Here is an 18,090-nt window from a genome sequence, read left to right on the forward strand (position 1 = left end):
TGTATAAGAGGACGGATTGTACAGCATGGTGGTGGGGAGGAGGAAGACTCCTGCGAGACAGGCAAACTCCTACATAGAGGTGAGCCTTCGCAGTATTGACATCCTGGTGGGACAAAGCCACTATGGGCCGCATGGCCAGTGGCAGCAACAACGATGAGGAAGACACTGAACCCCTTTCGGATTGGCATTCTATCCGACCGAGAAGCCCAGGTCGGGACGGAGAGTTCTCAGTCTGGTGGCGCAACCACGAAGCAGCTGTGGTGACCTGGAAGACCAGCAACGGACGCAGAGACCAGGCCTTATGAGGGAGCTCTGATCCCTGAGCTCTGCATACATCAGACCATGGTTGCCAAGACGTTTAGCTATGGGGAAAGCAGACAAGGTTTCGGGGGCCTGAGAAACCTGACAAAATCATTACCGTTACAAGCTACGAGCACTGTTAACGATTGGAATACATATCAAGGAAGTTTACGGTAAACCAGAGCGTGGAAAAACCCTATGAAAAGGGGGAATTGGGAGAAATACAAGCATCGTTAATAACTGTGAGAATCCATCAAACACTATCTGAAATAAAACAGACGGGCGGGGCAGGAGCATAGTACCGAAAGGACGGAAAGAGGTTTTATTCACTTCTCACCTGGGGAGTGTCCAGAGTATCAAAGGGACAGGCCCGCACCAGCAGTCATGGGGACGGTGGCATCTTCGGTCCGCTGCAGGCATGGGAACCGCTGGCCCGGAGAGGCAATGTTTTCCTGGTGCAAGTCGTGTTGCCTTTACAGGCGACAGACAAGTCTTGCTGCGACAGACAGCAGACTTCCTCCAAACACAGGTCTGACGGTGGGAAGAGACAGGGGAACGGAGAACCGCATGTTAGGCCCCAGGGAACACAGAGAAGCGAAAAAGGGAACCAGCATGGCAGCCGTTCATACAAACAAAGTGGGTGGGGCGTACTGTTTGCATACCTGTCTATCAGTGCAAAACCAGCAGTAATTAGACAAGAGGGGAGATGGGAGGGATAAAATGGAAGCAACCCGATAGAATGTGTCACTCTGCCCCTCTACCTTCTAGGGAGAGGGCATCTGCTTGGACGATTCGGGGAGGAGAGAAAGAACTGTGAGAAGACTGCAAAGGAAAAGGGGTCAACCTTATTGCAAAAGCTCTGGCAAACCACTTTAGTGTTCTGAAGAGAAATCCCTAAAACTGTAGAAAAGGGAATCTGGGTGTTTCTTTGCCTCAATTAATTTTATTAAAGAATCCTTCATTTAAGCATTAGAATGTATATCTGCCTCTCTGTTGATTGGAAAACATATCTGTTACAGGAGCCTGAGAAATCCGAGAGTAAAAAACCCTAGCAAAGGGGGACTGAAAGAAAGATAAAAATTGAAAATAACGACTGGAAAAGATATCCAAGTTACAAGAGCCTGAGTAACCAGAGTGTGCAAACTCCCTATGAAAGGGGGTGTAAAGGTAAAACAAATACTGTTAAAAACCACTGGAAAAATCTATTCCAAGTTACAAGAGCCTGCGAAAACAGAGTAAAAAAATAAAATAAAACTATGAATGGGGGACAGAGAAGTATCATCACTTTGAATAACTGCTGGGAAGAAATTTAGGGGGGGGGGAGATAATGGGGGTCATTATGAGGTAGGAGGTAACCATGCCGACCCCCTTACCGGGTACCAGGTCCGGGTTCCTTAAATGATTAATTCCTCATTCAAGGAACCCATCCCCATTCCCATTTGAGCCCCCATAGGGCTCAATGGGAATGGGGAGGGTGCTAACAACGGGCCTGTTAATGCTCCCTGGTCTGCTCGCGGGACCCGCTAAGGACACCTGGTTTTACAAGGCGTGCTTAGCGGGTCCCGCGAGCAGAACTCGTAATGAGGCGGTAATGGGTTGACGGCTCCGGCACCGTTAACCCCTTACCGCCTACCTCGTATTGACCCCCAAAGACTTTGAAGTAAGGCTAAAAAACCCAGAGATGAACTTTGAACAACCAGGGTGGACTACCGCCGTTTACAAGACCTTTTTTGTGAAAGAAAGCAAATGGTCCGAGGATTGTGACATTTTGGGGAGTCCCAGCGCTTCACAAGAGGAAAAGTTGTTTTTTTCAGCAACCCTCGAGAAATGGGATTGTTTGCTTCATGAAACAGTTTTCTTTAACAAGGAGAGACTGAAACCCTTAACTTAATGTCACAGCTGGGAAGAGTATCCTGCTGTAAAAAAGGACATGGCTAAAAAAGGACAGTATGTCCGGTGTAAACTGGGCTATACAGAAGTCTGGATCTGTGTGATCATTGGGGAAAATAAATGCTGAATACAAAAACACCACTCCCCCCTACACATTTCCCGGCAATTATATGCGATAGCGGGGGCCACACCGCAGCCGCCTCCCAAATCATCCCCTTGTATTTTTTTTTATTTCCCTAAACCCACCCTCTACCCCCCAATAGAATTGCAGGGAAATCTGCATTTTGCTATTTTTGTATTCACCATTTCCGTTGGGGCACTATGACATGATACCCAGAAGTCGTACTGAGGACAACGTTCAAACCCTCCCTTTCTTCCTTTTAGGTGTTTTCTAAAGTGGTAGGTCCAGTTAGTTGGCTAGGATTAAAGAACTTCATTTTTTTACTTTAACATATATTGTTAGTTTTGTTTTCTAAGTATGGAACTTCCCTCATAGAAATGAAGCAAGTTTGGTGTCTTGACCTTTCCATTTTGAATAAGAACGTTGATTCATGAGTCACAATCATCCAAGTCCTCCTTCCGGTTCACCACAGTTGTTGACAAGACATCTGGAGACCAATGCTGGAGCCTCTGGTTAGTGAGAAGAATCTAAGTTTGGTCTTTGATGCGTTTTTATCTAATTTTTCTGCATAAAGCAGTGGCCTGCTCTCATGCAGGGGTTTTAGGTCTCGACGTTAGGCAGGGTCTTTTGTCCATCCTTTGATGCATCACCTGCATTTGAATAGAAGTCCAAGGAGCGTGGAGAGGTGCACATGGTCAAATGTACAATTTGAAGCTTGAGGTGCAGCGTGAAGGACACTGCTTACCAGGCAAAACTAACCACATACTAGGTTTCGAATGGAAGATTAGGCATCTGCCTGTGAGCAAGGAAGCGATCCAAGTTAATGTGGAGGTTTGTATGCTGTAGCACGCGAGTCATGCTCTTCAACATTGGATTCTCCTATGCAAGGTCCCCGTTTCCCCCTGCCATTTAACGGTCTATATTTTAATTAATTATGTGAATGTATTGGTTTAGACCGTGTATTCTGAATTCCAATGGTGTAATTTACACTCATCTTATGTAGATTCACCTAAAAAGAGAATAAAACCACACACACAAAATATTACATACCATTCTGCCACACATTCCCAAGAGAAGACAAAAGCTTTTTTGGTGACATGAAGGGAGTTTGCTGTAACCAAGCTAGGCCAACCCTAAAACCTAAACTGGGTGCTCGACGCGGTGCACAGAATTCATGCCTCACCAAACCTAACAGTCCTCGGAGGCAGCAGAAAACCCCAGAGTGGGACACTCCTAAATCACATTCTAATTCCAGACTACATCTGATGTGGACCATACCACAGCGTTATGCCGATTTAAACCACGCACCGCTGTCATTTTCATGGTCTCCAGGTGCCAACGTCGCTCTGCAAGGAAAAGTGGGTAGGGTTGGTTAGAGAAGGATAGGATAGATGTTGTTCTCATTTGTTGATATGTGCAGAACTAGGAGCAACTAGCCTCTGTGCGTGTGAGCTTTCTGGGTGCGCTCTGTTTTGTTCAGAGGGCTTGTTGTGTCCGGATGGGCAGCGTCCAGTGTTTGACTTTGTTGTCTGAGGTGGTTAGGTTTTTAGCTTAGCTAAAGTGATGTGTGGCTTGGATGTTTTGGTGGGTTCACTCACTAGCCCTCTGGGCTAGTGTTGTAGGTGTGGCGTATGGGAGAGAAGAAGTGATTAGTGGGATTTGGGTGATGTCTGGTTATTTGTAGTTAGGTTATTGTTTTCCATTTTAAATATATACCTTATTTCCGGCTTATGGTTTGTAGAACAACAAAATGACTTTCCCCTGGTAATGTTCTTTCTGCTGATTCCTCATCGTAGATACCTATTATCCTGATTTACAGCTCTCAGAAACGTTTATCTAGCCGGGGGTGTCGTGCGTGTCGATTGCCATCGAGTCGCTGTCTCCGTGACCAGACTTGGATGTGGGCACAAATAGCGCACTTGGCACCCTGTGACCTCAGTTGTCGTTTTTCCCCATTGCACAGTGCATTAGGGATTTCAGAGAAAAATTATTATTAGCAATAAAGGAGAGTCATCGTATAATTGCATTGAAGAGCTCTGTAACTGCGTGTTAGGTTCGGAGGGCCATGGGGAATCCATGGGAGAAACAGCCAGCAAAAAGAACATTACCTGGGGTAAGTCTCACCAGAGTCTGAAAAATCTGAATTCTTCTGGGATGTTTTGGCCTTTCCTTTCCTCAAAGCCGCCCTTAGAAGAGATGGCGCCTATCCTCGCATGACACCACAGTGACCTCCAATAAAAGAACCACTGGTCGGACACTGGAGGCCCGCCAGAACGCGTGCAACGTCTTGAGGGAAATGTCCAATAGGCACAAAAACCCTCAGTCAAGCAAGTGTAGAATACAGGCCGTTCAGTTTGCTCGCACTGAACGAGGCTGATTGAAGGAGGAGTAAAGAAATCCAAGGAATGCAATATGCCGAGAGATCCCTAGCGAAAAGAGGCTGAGGTGCAAAAAGAGGGGAGGTTCTTGAGAAGCAGCACCAGAGAATTGTAACTGAAAGCAGGGTCCAGGAGGAAGGGATACAGAAGGCGGGAGAAGAGCAAGAGTCAAGGCTGCAGCACAGAAGGGGGTAGCAGAGCAAAGGAATGCAGAGAATAGAGAAAACTAGCACTAGCGTCTTACTCAAAGCCTGCCGAAGCAAACAGGGTTGCAACGCAATGCGCATTGTGTGTTTGCCGGTAAATGAGGAACTCTGGAGGTCCAGCGGCCATCTTGGTAATAGACTAGACTGTTGTTGAGGATTGAACAGCAATGTGACGGAGCGCTCCTACATCGTATTCCTTGTACTAAACACAGCGTTCTGCGAACTCTACGCCATCGATGCCACAGGGAACAGTGGGTCGCTGTGACAGTAAGTAATTTGTTCTTCTAATGGATTGTGTCCTCACATAGATTCCTCACTCCCAAAGCAGTAAAACCATTACAGAGGAGGGAAGGAGTAAATTTAGGTCACCATTTGTCAGAGGAGAGCCCTGCCGAAACGAGACTCATTTGTGGATATTGTGTCCAGGCAGTAGCGTTTGCAAACGTGAATGGAGGACTACGCTGCAGCCCAACAAAATCTTTTAGCAGGCAGCCAGACAATTATCTTTAACAGGTGCCCCTTTTTGGAGAGCAGAGATGGCTGGCACAACTCTAGTGGAATGAGCCCTGAAGCCTTGAGGCATTTGCTTTCCCGCTCTGGTGTAGTACTCCGATACATAAAGCACAATCCATCGAGATGGTTTGCTTTGTTTTACCCTTAACCATTGCCCATTTATCCAATGAACATCTGGTCTTCCGGCCTAAATTGCGTTGTCCTGATGAGGAATTCAGAGCTCTTTTGGGGTTGAGCCTATGCAGATTTTCTTTTCCTTGGATGGATTAGGAAGTGGATACAAGGCTGGCTGATAAATGTGGAACTCTGAGATGACCTTCCGAAGGAACGAAGGGCACACTCCAAGAGTCACTTTGTCATTGGAAAAGACTGTATAAGGTGGTTTACAGGACAGGGCCTGCAATTTGCGTACTCTTCGGGCTGAGGAAAATGCAACTAAAAAAGGCAGTCTTCCAAGATAGTAGCCTCAGAGGACAGGAAAGTCAAAAGGAGAAGCCATGAGAAAAGTCAACACAAAGTTCAAATCCCAGGCCGGTTCCACAAAGTGTGTCCCTTCGGTTGGGGGGTGTTAGTCAGGCCTTTTGAAATGTGCACCACCAAGGGAATTGAGAAGTACAATCCTTGCTTTGGAAAGTTCTTAATGACGGATAGTGCCACTTTATAGCCCTTTATGGTGGAGACCTGAGAACCCTGTCTTGCCAAATGTAGAAGTACCACACCTTTGAGGGGGGTCACATAAAGGACCACTTCCTGTGCTCTGCACCAGCTGCAGAATATCTTCCAACGGCAGCAGTAAAGAGCCTTTGTTGCTGGCCTTCTGGCAGAAAGCAACACCTCCATCACGTCTTCCAGAAGGTCCCAATCCCTGGACCTTAGCCTTTCAGAAGCCAGGCATGCAGGTTCGGGCGTCTGCATACTCGGGTGAAGAACCAGCACCAGAATTGGTGGGAACGCATATAGTAGCTGGAAATTCCAGTGTACCACCAATGTGTCCCACAGCGCTCCTCTCGGGGGGGGGGGGAATTCCCTGGAGCACAAAAGTTTGCACTTAACACTGGAGGGGGAACAGATCCACTTGAGGGGATCCTCAGAGGGTGAAGATCTTCGGGAGACAGAGAGCATCACCTCTCTGCACATGGGGAGTGACCCCACACTACCTCTCATGATGTTGTGCATAGCCACTGTATTATCCATCATGATCAAGACAGACTTCTCCTATATGCAGGGAAAGAAATGCATCAGCGCCAGTCTAAATCGCCCTCAGCTCCAACAGGTTGATGCAAAGTTTTGGCTCTGCCAGGTACCATAACCCACTCACCGTCCACTCGTTCAGATGAGCGCCACAGCCTTTCAGAAATGTGGGTCACAACGGTCGTTCGCAAAATGGTTCTCCTGCCATCACATTCTCTGTGCAAGTCCACCAAAGGAGATGCTGAGCGACTCTGTACGGGACTTGAATCAAGTCAGTCATACTGCTAGAGAACTGCGACCACGGAGTTCTGAGAGCCCATTGGAGCGATCTCATTCTCAACAAGGCATCTGGCACCAGGAAAATGCAAATGCCATGAGGCCGAGCAAACGTAGGAAGTCTAGGGCTGTAAGGTAGGAGTTCTGATATTTGGTGACTATCTGCAGGCTGTGTAGAGCCCTCTCCTCGGGAGGAAAAGCCTGGCCTGACGGAGAATCCAGGACCATTCAGATGAACTAAAAGCATTTGAGAAAGTGTCAGTTGAGACTTCTTTAAATTGAGGGGGACACCCAGCTTGTGGAGGAGATGATCCAGGGCTTGATCCAGAGACCGTGCCCCATTAACAAATCATCCAGGTAAGGAAAAGACATGAATCCCTCCCTTCCTGAGACTGACCCCAACTACCACCACCAGCTTGGTGAAGACCCTGTGGGTGGAGGTAAACCCAAAATGCGTTGTGTAAAGGAAGGACATGCACAACGGATGTGCCCTTTTCTAGAATGTCAGACTAACCTCATTCTGTTATTTAACCAGATGGGGGGCCCCAACCTAATGCATCCGTTACTTTAGTTATCATTTTCCTGTATGCCATATTTGTAAGGGCACTAAAAATCACCCTGTGGGAATTCCACCTCAGGAGAGGTGTGCAAGCCACTTGCATTGTGAAGGGCTGAAGCTAAATCAGACAACCTCCTTTTCTTGTCCTGAAACTCTTCAGGGCATCGAGGATACTCAACGTTTTAGGCTGCGATGCCGATGGAGCAGATAAACGTCGTAAAACGCAACAGTCGAATCAAGGACTTCACTGGTCTCAGGTGCACAAGGTGGTTGGTGAGGCAAGACCCCGACGGCCTCGTCGGAAATGGTGGGCTCAGAGGTCTTCCCCCCCCCCCCTACTCCCCCGGAGGAAGAGATAATGGGCGGGCCCGCTTTCTCAAAGACCTGCCTCATCTTAATGCAAATCTCTTCTCACTTTTCTGCTGAGGTGGATTTAAACAGGAACCATAACTGTCGCTCCGTGGCTGAGTCGGTCGACAAAGGTCTTCACCTCTTCTTCGACGAGAAGAGGAATGAAGAAGTCACAGGATCTTGGACAGTTTTTTTTCTCTCCTTCATTTTATCTGCCGCAGAGCTCTTTCTATCAGGTCTTCAATGGTTTCGTACTAGGAGCCTCTTAAGATGATCAACATAAGGCCTTTGGTGTCATAACTTGACACTAGTTGCAATCTGCCACTATGTGGTTGGTACTGAGGCACCACAGACAGATCCTTTGGAGAATCAATAAGCAAAACTTTTGTGCCGCAATCAAAGCATTTCACAATAGGCATGTTGCCAAGTCTACCAAACAATTTTGATGAAAAATATGATTTCTGAAGCAAAGTTCCCAAATAGCGTGCTGGGCATGCGGAAAAAAGGAGCTCAGGTCTTGGGGCGCCGAGCGCACTATTTGTATCCGCATCAGCGTCACTTCCGGTCACACAGATGACCACTGGACGGCTATCTTAACCAGCGCACATGTCACACCCTGCTGGGGAAAAGTTTCCAAGAGCTGTAAAGCAGAAGAATAGAGATCCAAGACGAGGAACCAGTGGGGGGACACAATCCGTTAGAAGCAGGGATTGCATCAGTTGTGTGGGTCCGCTCATGGAGCGGCTGTTAAGTGGTTGATTGGCATTTATCTCAGCGAGTTGAAAAGTCAGGTTTTTAAGACTTTTCCTGAAAGTGAGGTGGTTTTCCCGTCTCTCTCATTTCCTTAGGGATCGAGTTTCATAGTTTGGCTATCAGATAGGAAAAGGCAGTTCCTCCGAAAGTTCATCTCTCGTAGTGTCTGGTTTGTATTTGGAGGTCGGTACTGGATCTTAAGTCTCTCCTGCTGGTTTTGGGCGATTTTTATTTGGATGAATTTGGCTCATTGTATCGATATATGGGCAATGCAGAGCACTTTGAAGTTGATGCATTTCTTTACTGGTAGCCAGTGTAGACTTCTTGGGGCCGGTCTGATGTGGTCTCTTCTATTTAATATCAATAGTAGTCTTGCAGCAGTATTTTTTATGTGTTTTAAGTTTTTTTATGCAGCATTTGGGCATTCCAAAGGTATAGACCATTTGCATGGTCTATACTTAATACCAAGGAAATGATTGAGAGGATTCTGTGTGTAAGTTGAGGTAACAGAGGATCCCTCTTATTAATCGGAGGAGGTAGTAGCATTTTTTAGCTATTGCCTTGACATGTGGTTCAAAGGGGAGGCCATTGTTATCGTTACACCTCGAGTTGGGTTACCAAGGTCGGGGGGGGGGGGGGGTATGCGAGGGATGGCTGTCTTGGACTGTTTTCATGTGGGGTGATTATTATTTCTTTGCAGGTTGTTTGCCATCCAGGTGTTTATGTCGGTGAGGCATTTATTGAGGGAGTTGTCCGTCATTATCTTGAAGATGCGCTGGGTGTCATCTGCATAGTTATAAGCTGTTAGTCCATGGGTTTCAATTAGTTTAATTTGGGGTGGGGGGGCAGGGTAAGTCATATAGATCTTGAAGAGGAGTGGGTAGAGGCTTGATCCTTGTGGTACACCGCTTGTGTTCGATGTGGATGGTGGAATTTGGGTTTTCGGTTTGGTCGTTGAGGAAATTTTAGCCGTTGTAGTGCAGAGTTACGCCGGATTCTACCAGTCTCTTGATTACGATTGTGTGCCGGGTCGTATCTAAGGCAGCCAATATTCCAGTAGTAATTGTCCCATATGGAGACGAGTGCCAATTCTGTTCCTCTCATGGGTTGAAAAACCGGCCTGGGATTGGTCAAGTATTCGGTTACCTTCTACATGAATGAGTAGTTCTTTGTAGACATGGTTTGCTGGGAATGGTGAGTCGATATGGGCCTGCAGTAAGCAGGGTCATCTGCATATCCCCATCTCATCTTTTAGGAGATGCTTGATGTATGCGGATTTGAATGACTTTGGCACTATAGTACCGTTTTGCGATAGTTTTATTTGTAGTTGGATGTAGAAGGCTGGTGTTTGAGAGTCGTTTTTCATGGAGATATCCGGTGGGCATGGGTGACTGGGTGATCCGGCTATTTTGGCATCTTTTGTAGATTTCCTCGCTTCTAGGTTCAAATCGGGTGTTGTGTTGGCTGTTGGGGTATGGGTTTCTGGGATGGTGTTTGTGGTCCTGCGGGATGTGTCGATGGCCTGTTGTATTGCTTCCAAGTTTGCTCTTAGTTGATCCATGATGCGGTCGCAGTGGGTTTGCTAGAGTACGATGTTGTTGCATGAAGTGTATCCAGGTACGGATACAATCTCATGACTTCAGACAGACTGTGCCTCTTTCACAACACACCTGCCATTCTCAACATGCACCATACTATTACCACAATACCTGTATCCCCCCTCACAGTGACACTATCAAAAATCACAAGTGTAATCCTAACTCTTGGATTTCAAAGTCTGCATTCCATCAGACTTGAAATACTGAATTGCCATAATTCCTTCAAAACATCAGTATATATATATATATATATATATATCTTTTTTTTTGTTTTTTTTTTGTTTTTTAAACAAAGAAAAATAACAAATTGGCATGTGGTATGTTAGAACAGAAGCCATATTTTTAACACCCATTCCAATTTTGATCTAATATTAGACCATATTGTTATAGTTCTTCTTGAAATGTACTCCTATATAATACATAGCTGTCCAATCTGTACTCTTCTTGCTCTCTAAATATTTGCAGAATCTACTGTGTGTGCCTTTAAAGGATTCTTAATTTTTTGGCTGGTTCACCACTAGATACTAGTGTTCTCAATATATTCGCTCCCGGTCTCGTGTCCGGCACCGTACCACTATCCAGAGCCAACTTCAAGACTCCACTTTTAAAATATGCCTGCGATCCTCAACACATACCTTAGGGTCCGGAGGGGGGCTAGGAGCCATTCAGCTCCTGCCTAGTAGCAGAGAAGAAACTCGTTAGCTTGATACCAACAGCCACGTTCAGCTCCCCAGACCAAATGATGACAAACACATTTTATTTTATATATTTATTTATAACAAGTTTAACTGCGTTTGAGGCCATCTATAAATAAGCATTGGCACACATCTAAGGTACAAGGGGTCATACATAAACAGTGGCCAAAATTATGTTTCCATTTTATGTGCAAGTGCGATTTACAGAACTCAATTTTTACTAGTTTCTGGTTTCCCCAGTGGTAGCTTTGTTTTAATTCTGGACACCCAGGAGCTGCCTTAACTCCTGTCTATAGAATCTTAATTTCGAACCCTGTACCTGGACAATAAGATAACTATAACTCTATCCACCTCACAGCAGGGGATGTGCCGCCATCACAAATCATTTGCCAAATTCACATGAACCTTAGGTAACATTCGGCCTCTGAAAATACTCCTGCCACAAATGTACTAAAAATATACAAGTTTGGCATATATGCGAGGGTGGGTAGGGGGTTACATTGGACAAGGAAAATAGCACCATTGCAAGTCACCTGCTAACATCACAAGCTACACCCGCCCTCCTGCCCCACCCCACAAAGTGTTATAACAGCGTACCCCACCCAGGCACAGACTGGCCTATAGGTCAATAGGGCAATGCTGAACAAGAAATGCAAAATGCTAGTGAGGGGCGTTTTTTTTTGGTCCAAGTGGGCCAGTTTGACAGGTTACTTCACTATGTGGCTAGCAGTTTTGACCATTGTTGCTGAATAAATATTCTTTAAATTGCACAATGTGCATTGCATTGATCAAAAAAAAACTCCCCCCTTGGGTACTATTCAATCCTTCACAAAAGGAATGAATTGCCATTTGGGCCACTTTTTAATTGGTGCCTGAGACAATTGTATGCCCCAGTCCGACCCTGGACCCGCCCACTAAAGAAACTGAAGATGCAACATATACTGCCAGAACCTGCTTTAATTGTAAATAAATAAGTTCCAGGTCCCAAAGATTTTCCAGACCCTGAATGTGTCTGCTTATTGCCCCCGACTGCAGAGGCACAGCGAATCCAGAGTCATACTGACACTGGCCTATATACATAAGCGTGCTAGCATACTCGTTGAACTAGTAAACTTCACCTGGTTCCATGGCTGCCGGGCTTCTGCCCGCAGCACTTGCCCAAGCCTCTCACCCTGCTGCATCTGTGCTGCTAGTCAGTGAGGATGGCTGGAGTCGTTTTCTGGCACAACCAGAGATGTCACCTTCCAGCTCATTTTATTACATGAGACTGGACATTTAGCACAGCAGCACTGGTGCAGCTCACACCAATTTTGCTTGTTGTGCAACTACGACTGAATGACAGGTTAAAAAAAATTAAGTTACCAAAACACAGCATTATAATTGATCTACGTCTCAGGCAATAAGTGCTGGTGCTCAACCCTGGCACCCCACCTCACCCCCACACACAAATTAAGCACTACCAGAACCCAGTTGACAGTGACAGCCACAGAGCTTTCTGCACGCAGGAGACCTTCACTGCCCACACTATTAGTCGTACTCGCACTGATCTGGCCCCATTTTAGGAGTGGCTTCACCACACTCAGTATTCCTGTTGGGCTTTTGTTGGCAGAGCACGCCATTTTTAATGCGAACCAGAAGCATGACAAACCTAATGTTAAGAGGAAGGCCAGCTCCCGCAGGAAAAAAACTGGCTGCCACAGATAAGTCACGGACAGCAATAAGCAAGAAGCTGGACGTCGTGCCGCACTGCAGGGCTTATAAAAAGGGCCTATCAAAACCAAGGTGTACATAGGATTAGGCTTGCTTTGACCAAAAAAGTAATGAAAAGGGATGTCGTGCCCCCATCCTGTATACATAAAAGTCCAACCTGCTGCGCAACCCATTTGAGGGAGGAGACTAGATTGTACGGCTCTCAGCAGCATAGAGCAGAAATTACCTTTCATTTGAAAGAGGCAAGAACTTTCCATATCATCCTAGTACACAGAGTACATACGTTTATAGAAGGTTTACAAGCCCATAAAGAAGTTCCACAGATTGGGTCTAATAATAGAGGAATGAAACATGTCGGGCACACTATGGATCTCTAACAGAACAATTGCAAGTTTTGCACAATTTGTAGGTGTTGTACACAATTGGAAGTATTTAGCACGGTGACACTTTTGGCACATTGCACTTTATATTGGTGTTACTATATGTGTTTCACATGTACCGATGTATATCATTTTGTCTCGTTAATATGCAACTATACCTTCATAATAAACCGAAGGGTGAGACTGTTTATATCGATTGGTTATTAAATTTCCAAATGAAACGAAATTCTGAAAGTAATATAATTGTTTAACTCTACCTATACTAGCAGTCCAGGTAGGTTTTTGAGTTACCAAGGATAACCTGCCTGCTGCTATACCAAAGACTGTGGATCTCCCATAGTTGAATTAGGTTTAAAGGGTGCACATTGGCACAGTGCATCACACACGTCATGCTACGTTAGGCAGGGAGGAGCTGGCCCTGGCCATTTTTGTGTGTAGTTGGCTTGTGAAAAGAAGGGCAAGACTCAGACGGCTATTTATTTATTGGGTGTTTATAACGCGCCTATACGCAACGGGTTGCATGATAGGAACTAGGAGTCCCGGGTTGCGGACAGCAAATGCTATACCATCTGAATGTCTTGAGATAAAACAAGTGCGGTCACATGTAGAAGGATATATTGCAAGGACAGAAGACCGCTGGCACGTCAGTCACAGTAGTTTGCGACACAGGAGCAGAGTGGAAAAATATTGGTACGGTTTTTATGTTTGAAAATGCAGTCCGAAAGAAGTGGCTGCATCACTGGTGTATAGGAGGGGACCTCCAGGAAACTGCAAGGTTAAGGGCAAATAATAGCGTATGGTATAGGAACGGTTTAGTAAACCTTGCAGGACAAGTGCACGATACACACATTATAACAGCTAAATTGTGTTCCAATCATCATAGGTCGATTTGGAATGTCGAAGAACAATCACCGGACATGTTCACCAGCAGAGAGGGTAGCTCCAACTGCGCCAGTGGTCACATGTTTGAGGAGGAGGCCGAGCTATGGGCATTCTTTCAAGAGAGAAAGTGAAGGCAATGTAAAAGTTGGGTAAAATAAGTGCTGGAGGAGCACGAGGTAGTTCTGGCCCAGATCTGCCCACCCATCTTGATAGACACCCACCGCCGATAGAGATGCCCGTCAAAGAGTAACCAAATAGAAAGAGGGCAGTGTGTCAACTAGGGGTGTGCAGCCACAGCAAGGTTACAGGAACAATCGTTTTTTGCAGGTTGTGGTGGATCCCACACAAAACGATGGTGCATAGCAGCTGGCAGAGCTGACAAAAGTTCATGAGTTGAGGCAGGGGTCAATAGGTGAGGCATTGATGCCAACAGGTAACGAGTGGGGCAATAAGTGGGGCACTGGAGCTGCCAACATGTAATGAGTTGGGAAAAGGGCAAATAGATATGGTATTGGAAGAAATAGGGAGGTTGTTGCGGGGTGTGGTGCAGCCACCTAGGGAAGGGGCCACTATTGAGACTGCAAGGAGAGTTTGGGAGGGATCCTCAGTGGCAGCTACGATCGTGGGGGTCACAGGGGCACCGACCACCCTTGCTGCCGTAGGGCTGTCTGGCACAACCAAGGTCATGTCGGCATCATTGCAGCAAGAAGGATCCACAGGATTGGGTGATTTAGGGGGACATAGGGGCAACAGCCACAACATTGGTCCCGAGGATGCCCACACCATAGCAGTCAGATGCGATGGCGTGGTGCAAGGACCCACTGTAAATATTGAGGGTGGACCCGACGTGGGTGGCACCCCCTTAGTAACCATCGCGCCCCTGCTCTCTGGCAAGTCCACCCTAGCATGGCACATTCCCAGGCAGGTTAAGGAGCGAATATGGGCGAAGGAGTACTTCAACCTAGCTTCAGTAGACAGCTGTGCTAGGACATTGTGCTAAGGAGGCTGGGACTGCTATGGTGAATAAACGGGAAAACGCAGTCACTGTGGCATGCAAAAAGAAAAGATGCACTCCCCCGCAATCGGTCATGATCTAACGTTGTCACTTTAAACGTGGACTAGTCAGCCAAGAGGTCACTTGATGCGAGTGTGTTATGTCAGAACTCATCCAGTCCCACTGGTTACATTTTATAAACGAGAAAAAGAAAACTAAGAGTACCAGAACGCACTCAAATAAAACCGGCCCGCCGCCCTCGTGAAGTATCGAGAACTGACATGTGACAACATGATCCCTCAGTAGTCAAAGACAAACAGCTAAAAAAATATTTGGAACAATAGCAGACTCGGGGTCTCGTCAGAGTGAAGCAGCCCTCAGCCTTTTAGGAATGTGCTCGAAGGGTACTGAAGACAAACAGTCTCCATTATAGCCAGTCAGGACCATCGAGGCCAACCCTTCTCACACTGCAGGTCCGGTTTCCTCTCCAGCTCCGTCATTGTGCACACATTTTTTTTATTGGCACCTAATTTAAGTGCGGGAAAAGAAATGGCATCGTCAACGTGGAAATATTAATCACCACCATGATTGCGCGGGGGGGGGGGGGCGTGCAGTTTCTTTCAGCGAAGGGAATGGTGTCCTGTAAGATCCAGTGATCAATGACTCACTGACAGTGACGTTTCATTCTCAGATTTCCAAAATTGTCTCACCAAAAGCGAGTAAAGGAACAGTGTATAGCACTTAAAAAGCGCGTGCGCACATTTGTTCGATGCATTAGTCTTTTGTTTGGTTGCTGACGTGTTGTTTTGGTCATCAACTTTTAGGAACGATTCAGCACCATCTCGGTATTCTTATGAGTAAGAGGTTAAAGTGGGTGGGAAATGTTTAGTATGGCTGTGGCATGTTGGCACAGGAGTGTGACCCCAGCTAGCTGTGTGGGGGGAGAGGAAGTGGTGCGGCGAACGGACGGGACGGAGGCGTGTGCACCGCCCGGAGACGGTTGCGCCGGTGTGGAAGAGAACGCAGTAGGGGAGATTATAGTTTCGGTCCATAGCTTTAGGAAGCAGGGAGAGGTACAGCGGGTACTAGGGATGCAACAACTTCACGCGGTGGGAGGGCAGACGTGTCCAAAGTTTTAGACAACAACGGTAAAAGTGTAGGAACTGCGACCGCAATATAAGAAACGGGGGTGGATTACAAGGAACGTCATTCTCAGCTGAGGTCCGCACCGGCTTGTCCCGGACCCTGTCAGCTAACTCCCTAACCCTGAGGTATGCCCGAATATATGCTGCCACCCGTGCTGTTCAAGTTGTGCCGCTCAGCGCCCCTCACCTATTGTGGAGATGTACGTGCTGTTGAAGTTGTCCTCTGCGAAGCGGATGATAAGGCACGTCTTGCCCACCCCGCTGTCCCCGATCAGCAGCAGTTTGAAGAGGTGATCGTACGCCTTCGCCATCTTACAACGGGGAAAGCTGCACTGGAGGGGGAGGAGCTGCCAGCGGAGGGACAGATGATATAGAAAACTCCACCCCCTCTAGAGGTGGAGAAAACAGAGCGGCGTGACCCCTGAAGAGTGCCACCCACGCCCCCAGAGGAGGAGTCCGATACAAGGGATGGGAAGCCCAGGAGAAGGATCAGAGCGAGGCGTTAAGGGTCCTCGAGGACGAAAAAGTGACAACTCAGCAACCCTCCACTTGAGAAACAGAGGTAGAGGATCCACCCCAAATAAGAAAGTGGTCAGGTAGTCACGCCCCAATGGGGAGAAGACTGCCTGGTAAATTCCGTGGTAACACCTTACTAAAGTTTTTTTTCCCCTAGATTAGAGCAGTCACAAAACATGGCATGTGTAGTTCACATTCGAACATCCACGGATAATCCTAAATAGGATATTTGCCCAAGAGGGATCACACACTTAAGTGATGATGAAGCTTTTATTTCAGACCAGTCTGCAACTAAGGGACTGGTCCTCATATGTCCTTGGCCTCCTAGACTCCGGGGTGTTGTGATATAAAGGTGGTCCAAGGGGTTCAGCACCACTGCCGTGATGTCCCAGCCAGCCTACACACTCAGACGCCAGTTACTGGTCACTCAGGCGCCCACATGTCGCTGGCAGCCCAAGGGCTCCAGGCAGCAGTGATGAAGAAACAGTAATTTATTTCATTACAGCGACAGCGGCCTATGAGAGCCGAGTGCCAACATGGCTCTCTCCCTGCAGTCTGAACTGTAACCCATCAACATTCTTAGAATAACATTCTTAGAACTTAATGAGCTCATAGTGCAGCTCAATGCTTAACTAGGATAGTAATACATTTTTATGAACTTGTTTTAACTTACACTTACATCATAACACATCTCATCCCTTATGTGCATACAGCTCTTTACTCCACATAATAATCCTTAAACCAGCTGGGTTTGTTCTTGACTCTATTTGAATGTGTCTCTGCTGCAGACCTTGAATTGTTGTCATCCTTGGAACACTTATCTATGACACTAGAGTCTCTGATACTGTTATTAGCAAATTCACCATTGTCATGTTTATCATGTGCATTGTCCTTCACGCATTCTGGACATTTCACAATTCTGGACATTGACCAACACTCCCCCCTTCTACAATTACTACATTGTTTCTTACTGCAGATATTTTCTTGGGACCAATGTATTTGCTTTCTACACATTTGGGAGTGAATCTAGGTTTCTTTATGAGAATACAATCTCCCACTTTCCAGGTATTACTTTTGACACTCTTGTCCTCATCAAATCTTTCTTTGTACACATCCTGTGCTTCTTTGATGAGAGTCATAATTCTCTCGCGATCAATGTTGGAACTCTTGGCTAAGTCCATCCACCCTGGACATAGTTTTGTTCCAGGTTGTCTCCCTTTCAATGACATGAACGGAGATACATTTGTAACTGAGTGTGGTGTGGTACAGTAGTTCCATATAATTTCTCTTACTACACCAAACCATCTTAGATTAGAAGCCATGGCCAATTGCAAACCACCCTTTATGAACCTATTGGCTCTCTCAACGAGGCCGTTGGCCCTTGGATGATATAAAGCAGTTCTAATGTGTCTGATGCAAAATTTCTTCAAGAAAGTTAACATCCTTTCAGAACAGAATTGTACTCCGTTATCAGTGATTAATTCCGTTGGGAAACCCTCCCTGTAAAACACTTCCTCGAAGAATAACACCATCTCTGCAGTGGTTACCTCACGCAAAGCCTTCCATTCAATCCATTTGGAATGGTAGTCTACTAACACAACAATGTATTTATACCCATTGTCAAGGTTTTGT

At 46.4% G+C, this 18,090-nt stretch overlaps 1 protein-coding gene across 1 annotated transcript in view; it reads right to left on the bottom strand.

Annotated features, from left to right (window-relative positions):
• RAB13 (RAB13, member RAS oncogene family) overlaps nucleotides 1-16,293 on the bottom strand; it is a 164,855-nt gene extending 148,562 nt beyond the window's left edge. The window contains exon 1 of the mRNA XM_069651559.1: nucleotides 16,130-16,293. Within this exon, the coding sequence (XP_069507660.1) occupies nucleotides 16,130-16,253 (124 nt within the window). The 5' untranslated portion in view covers nucleotides 16,254-16,293. The remainder of the gene's footprint in view (nucleotides 1-16,129) is intronic.
• Nucleotides 16,294-18,090: the final 1,797 nt, after the last annotated feature.

The sequence above is a fragment of the Ambystoma mexicanum genome, chromosome 1p, assembly GCF_040938575.1.
Source record: "Ambystoma mexicanum isolate Mex_15411 chromosome 1p, UKY_AmexF1_1, whole genome shotgun sequence".
Lineage (NCBI taxonomy): Eukaryota > Metazoa > Chordata > Amphibia > Caudata > Ambystomatidae > Ambystoma > Ambystoma mexicanum.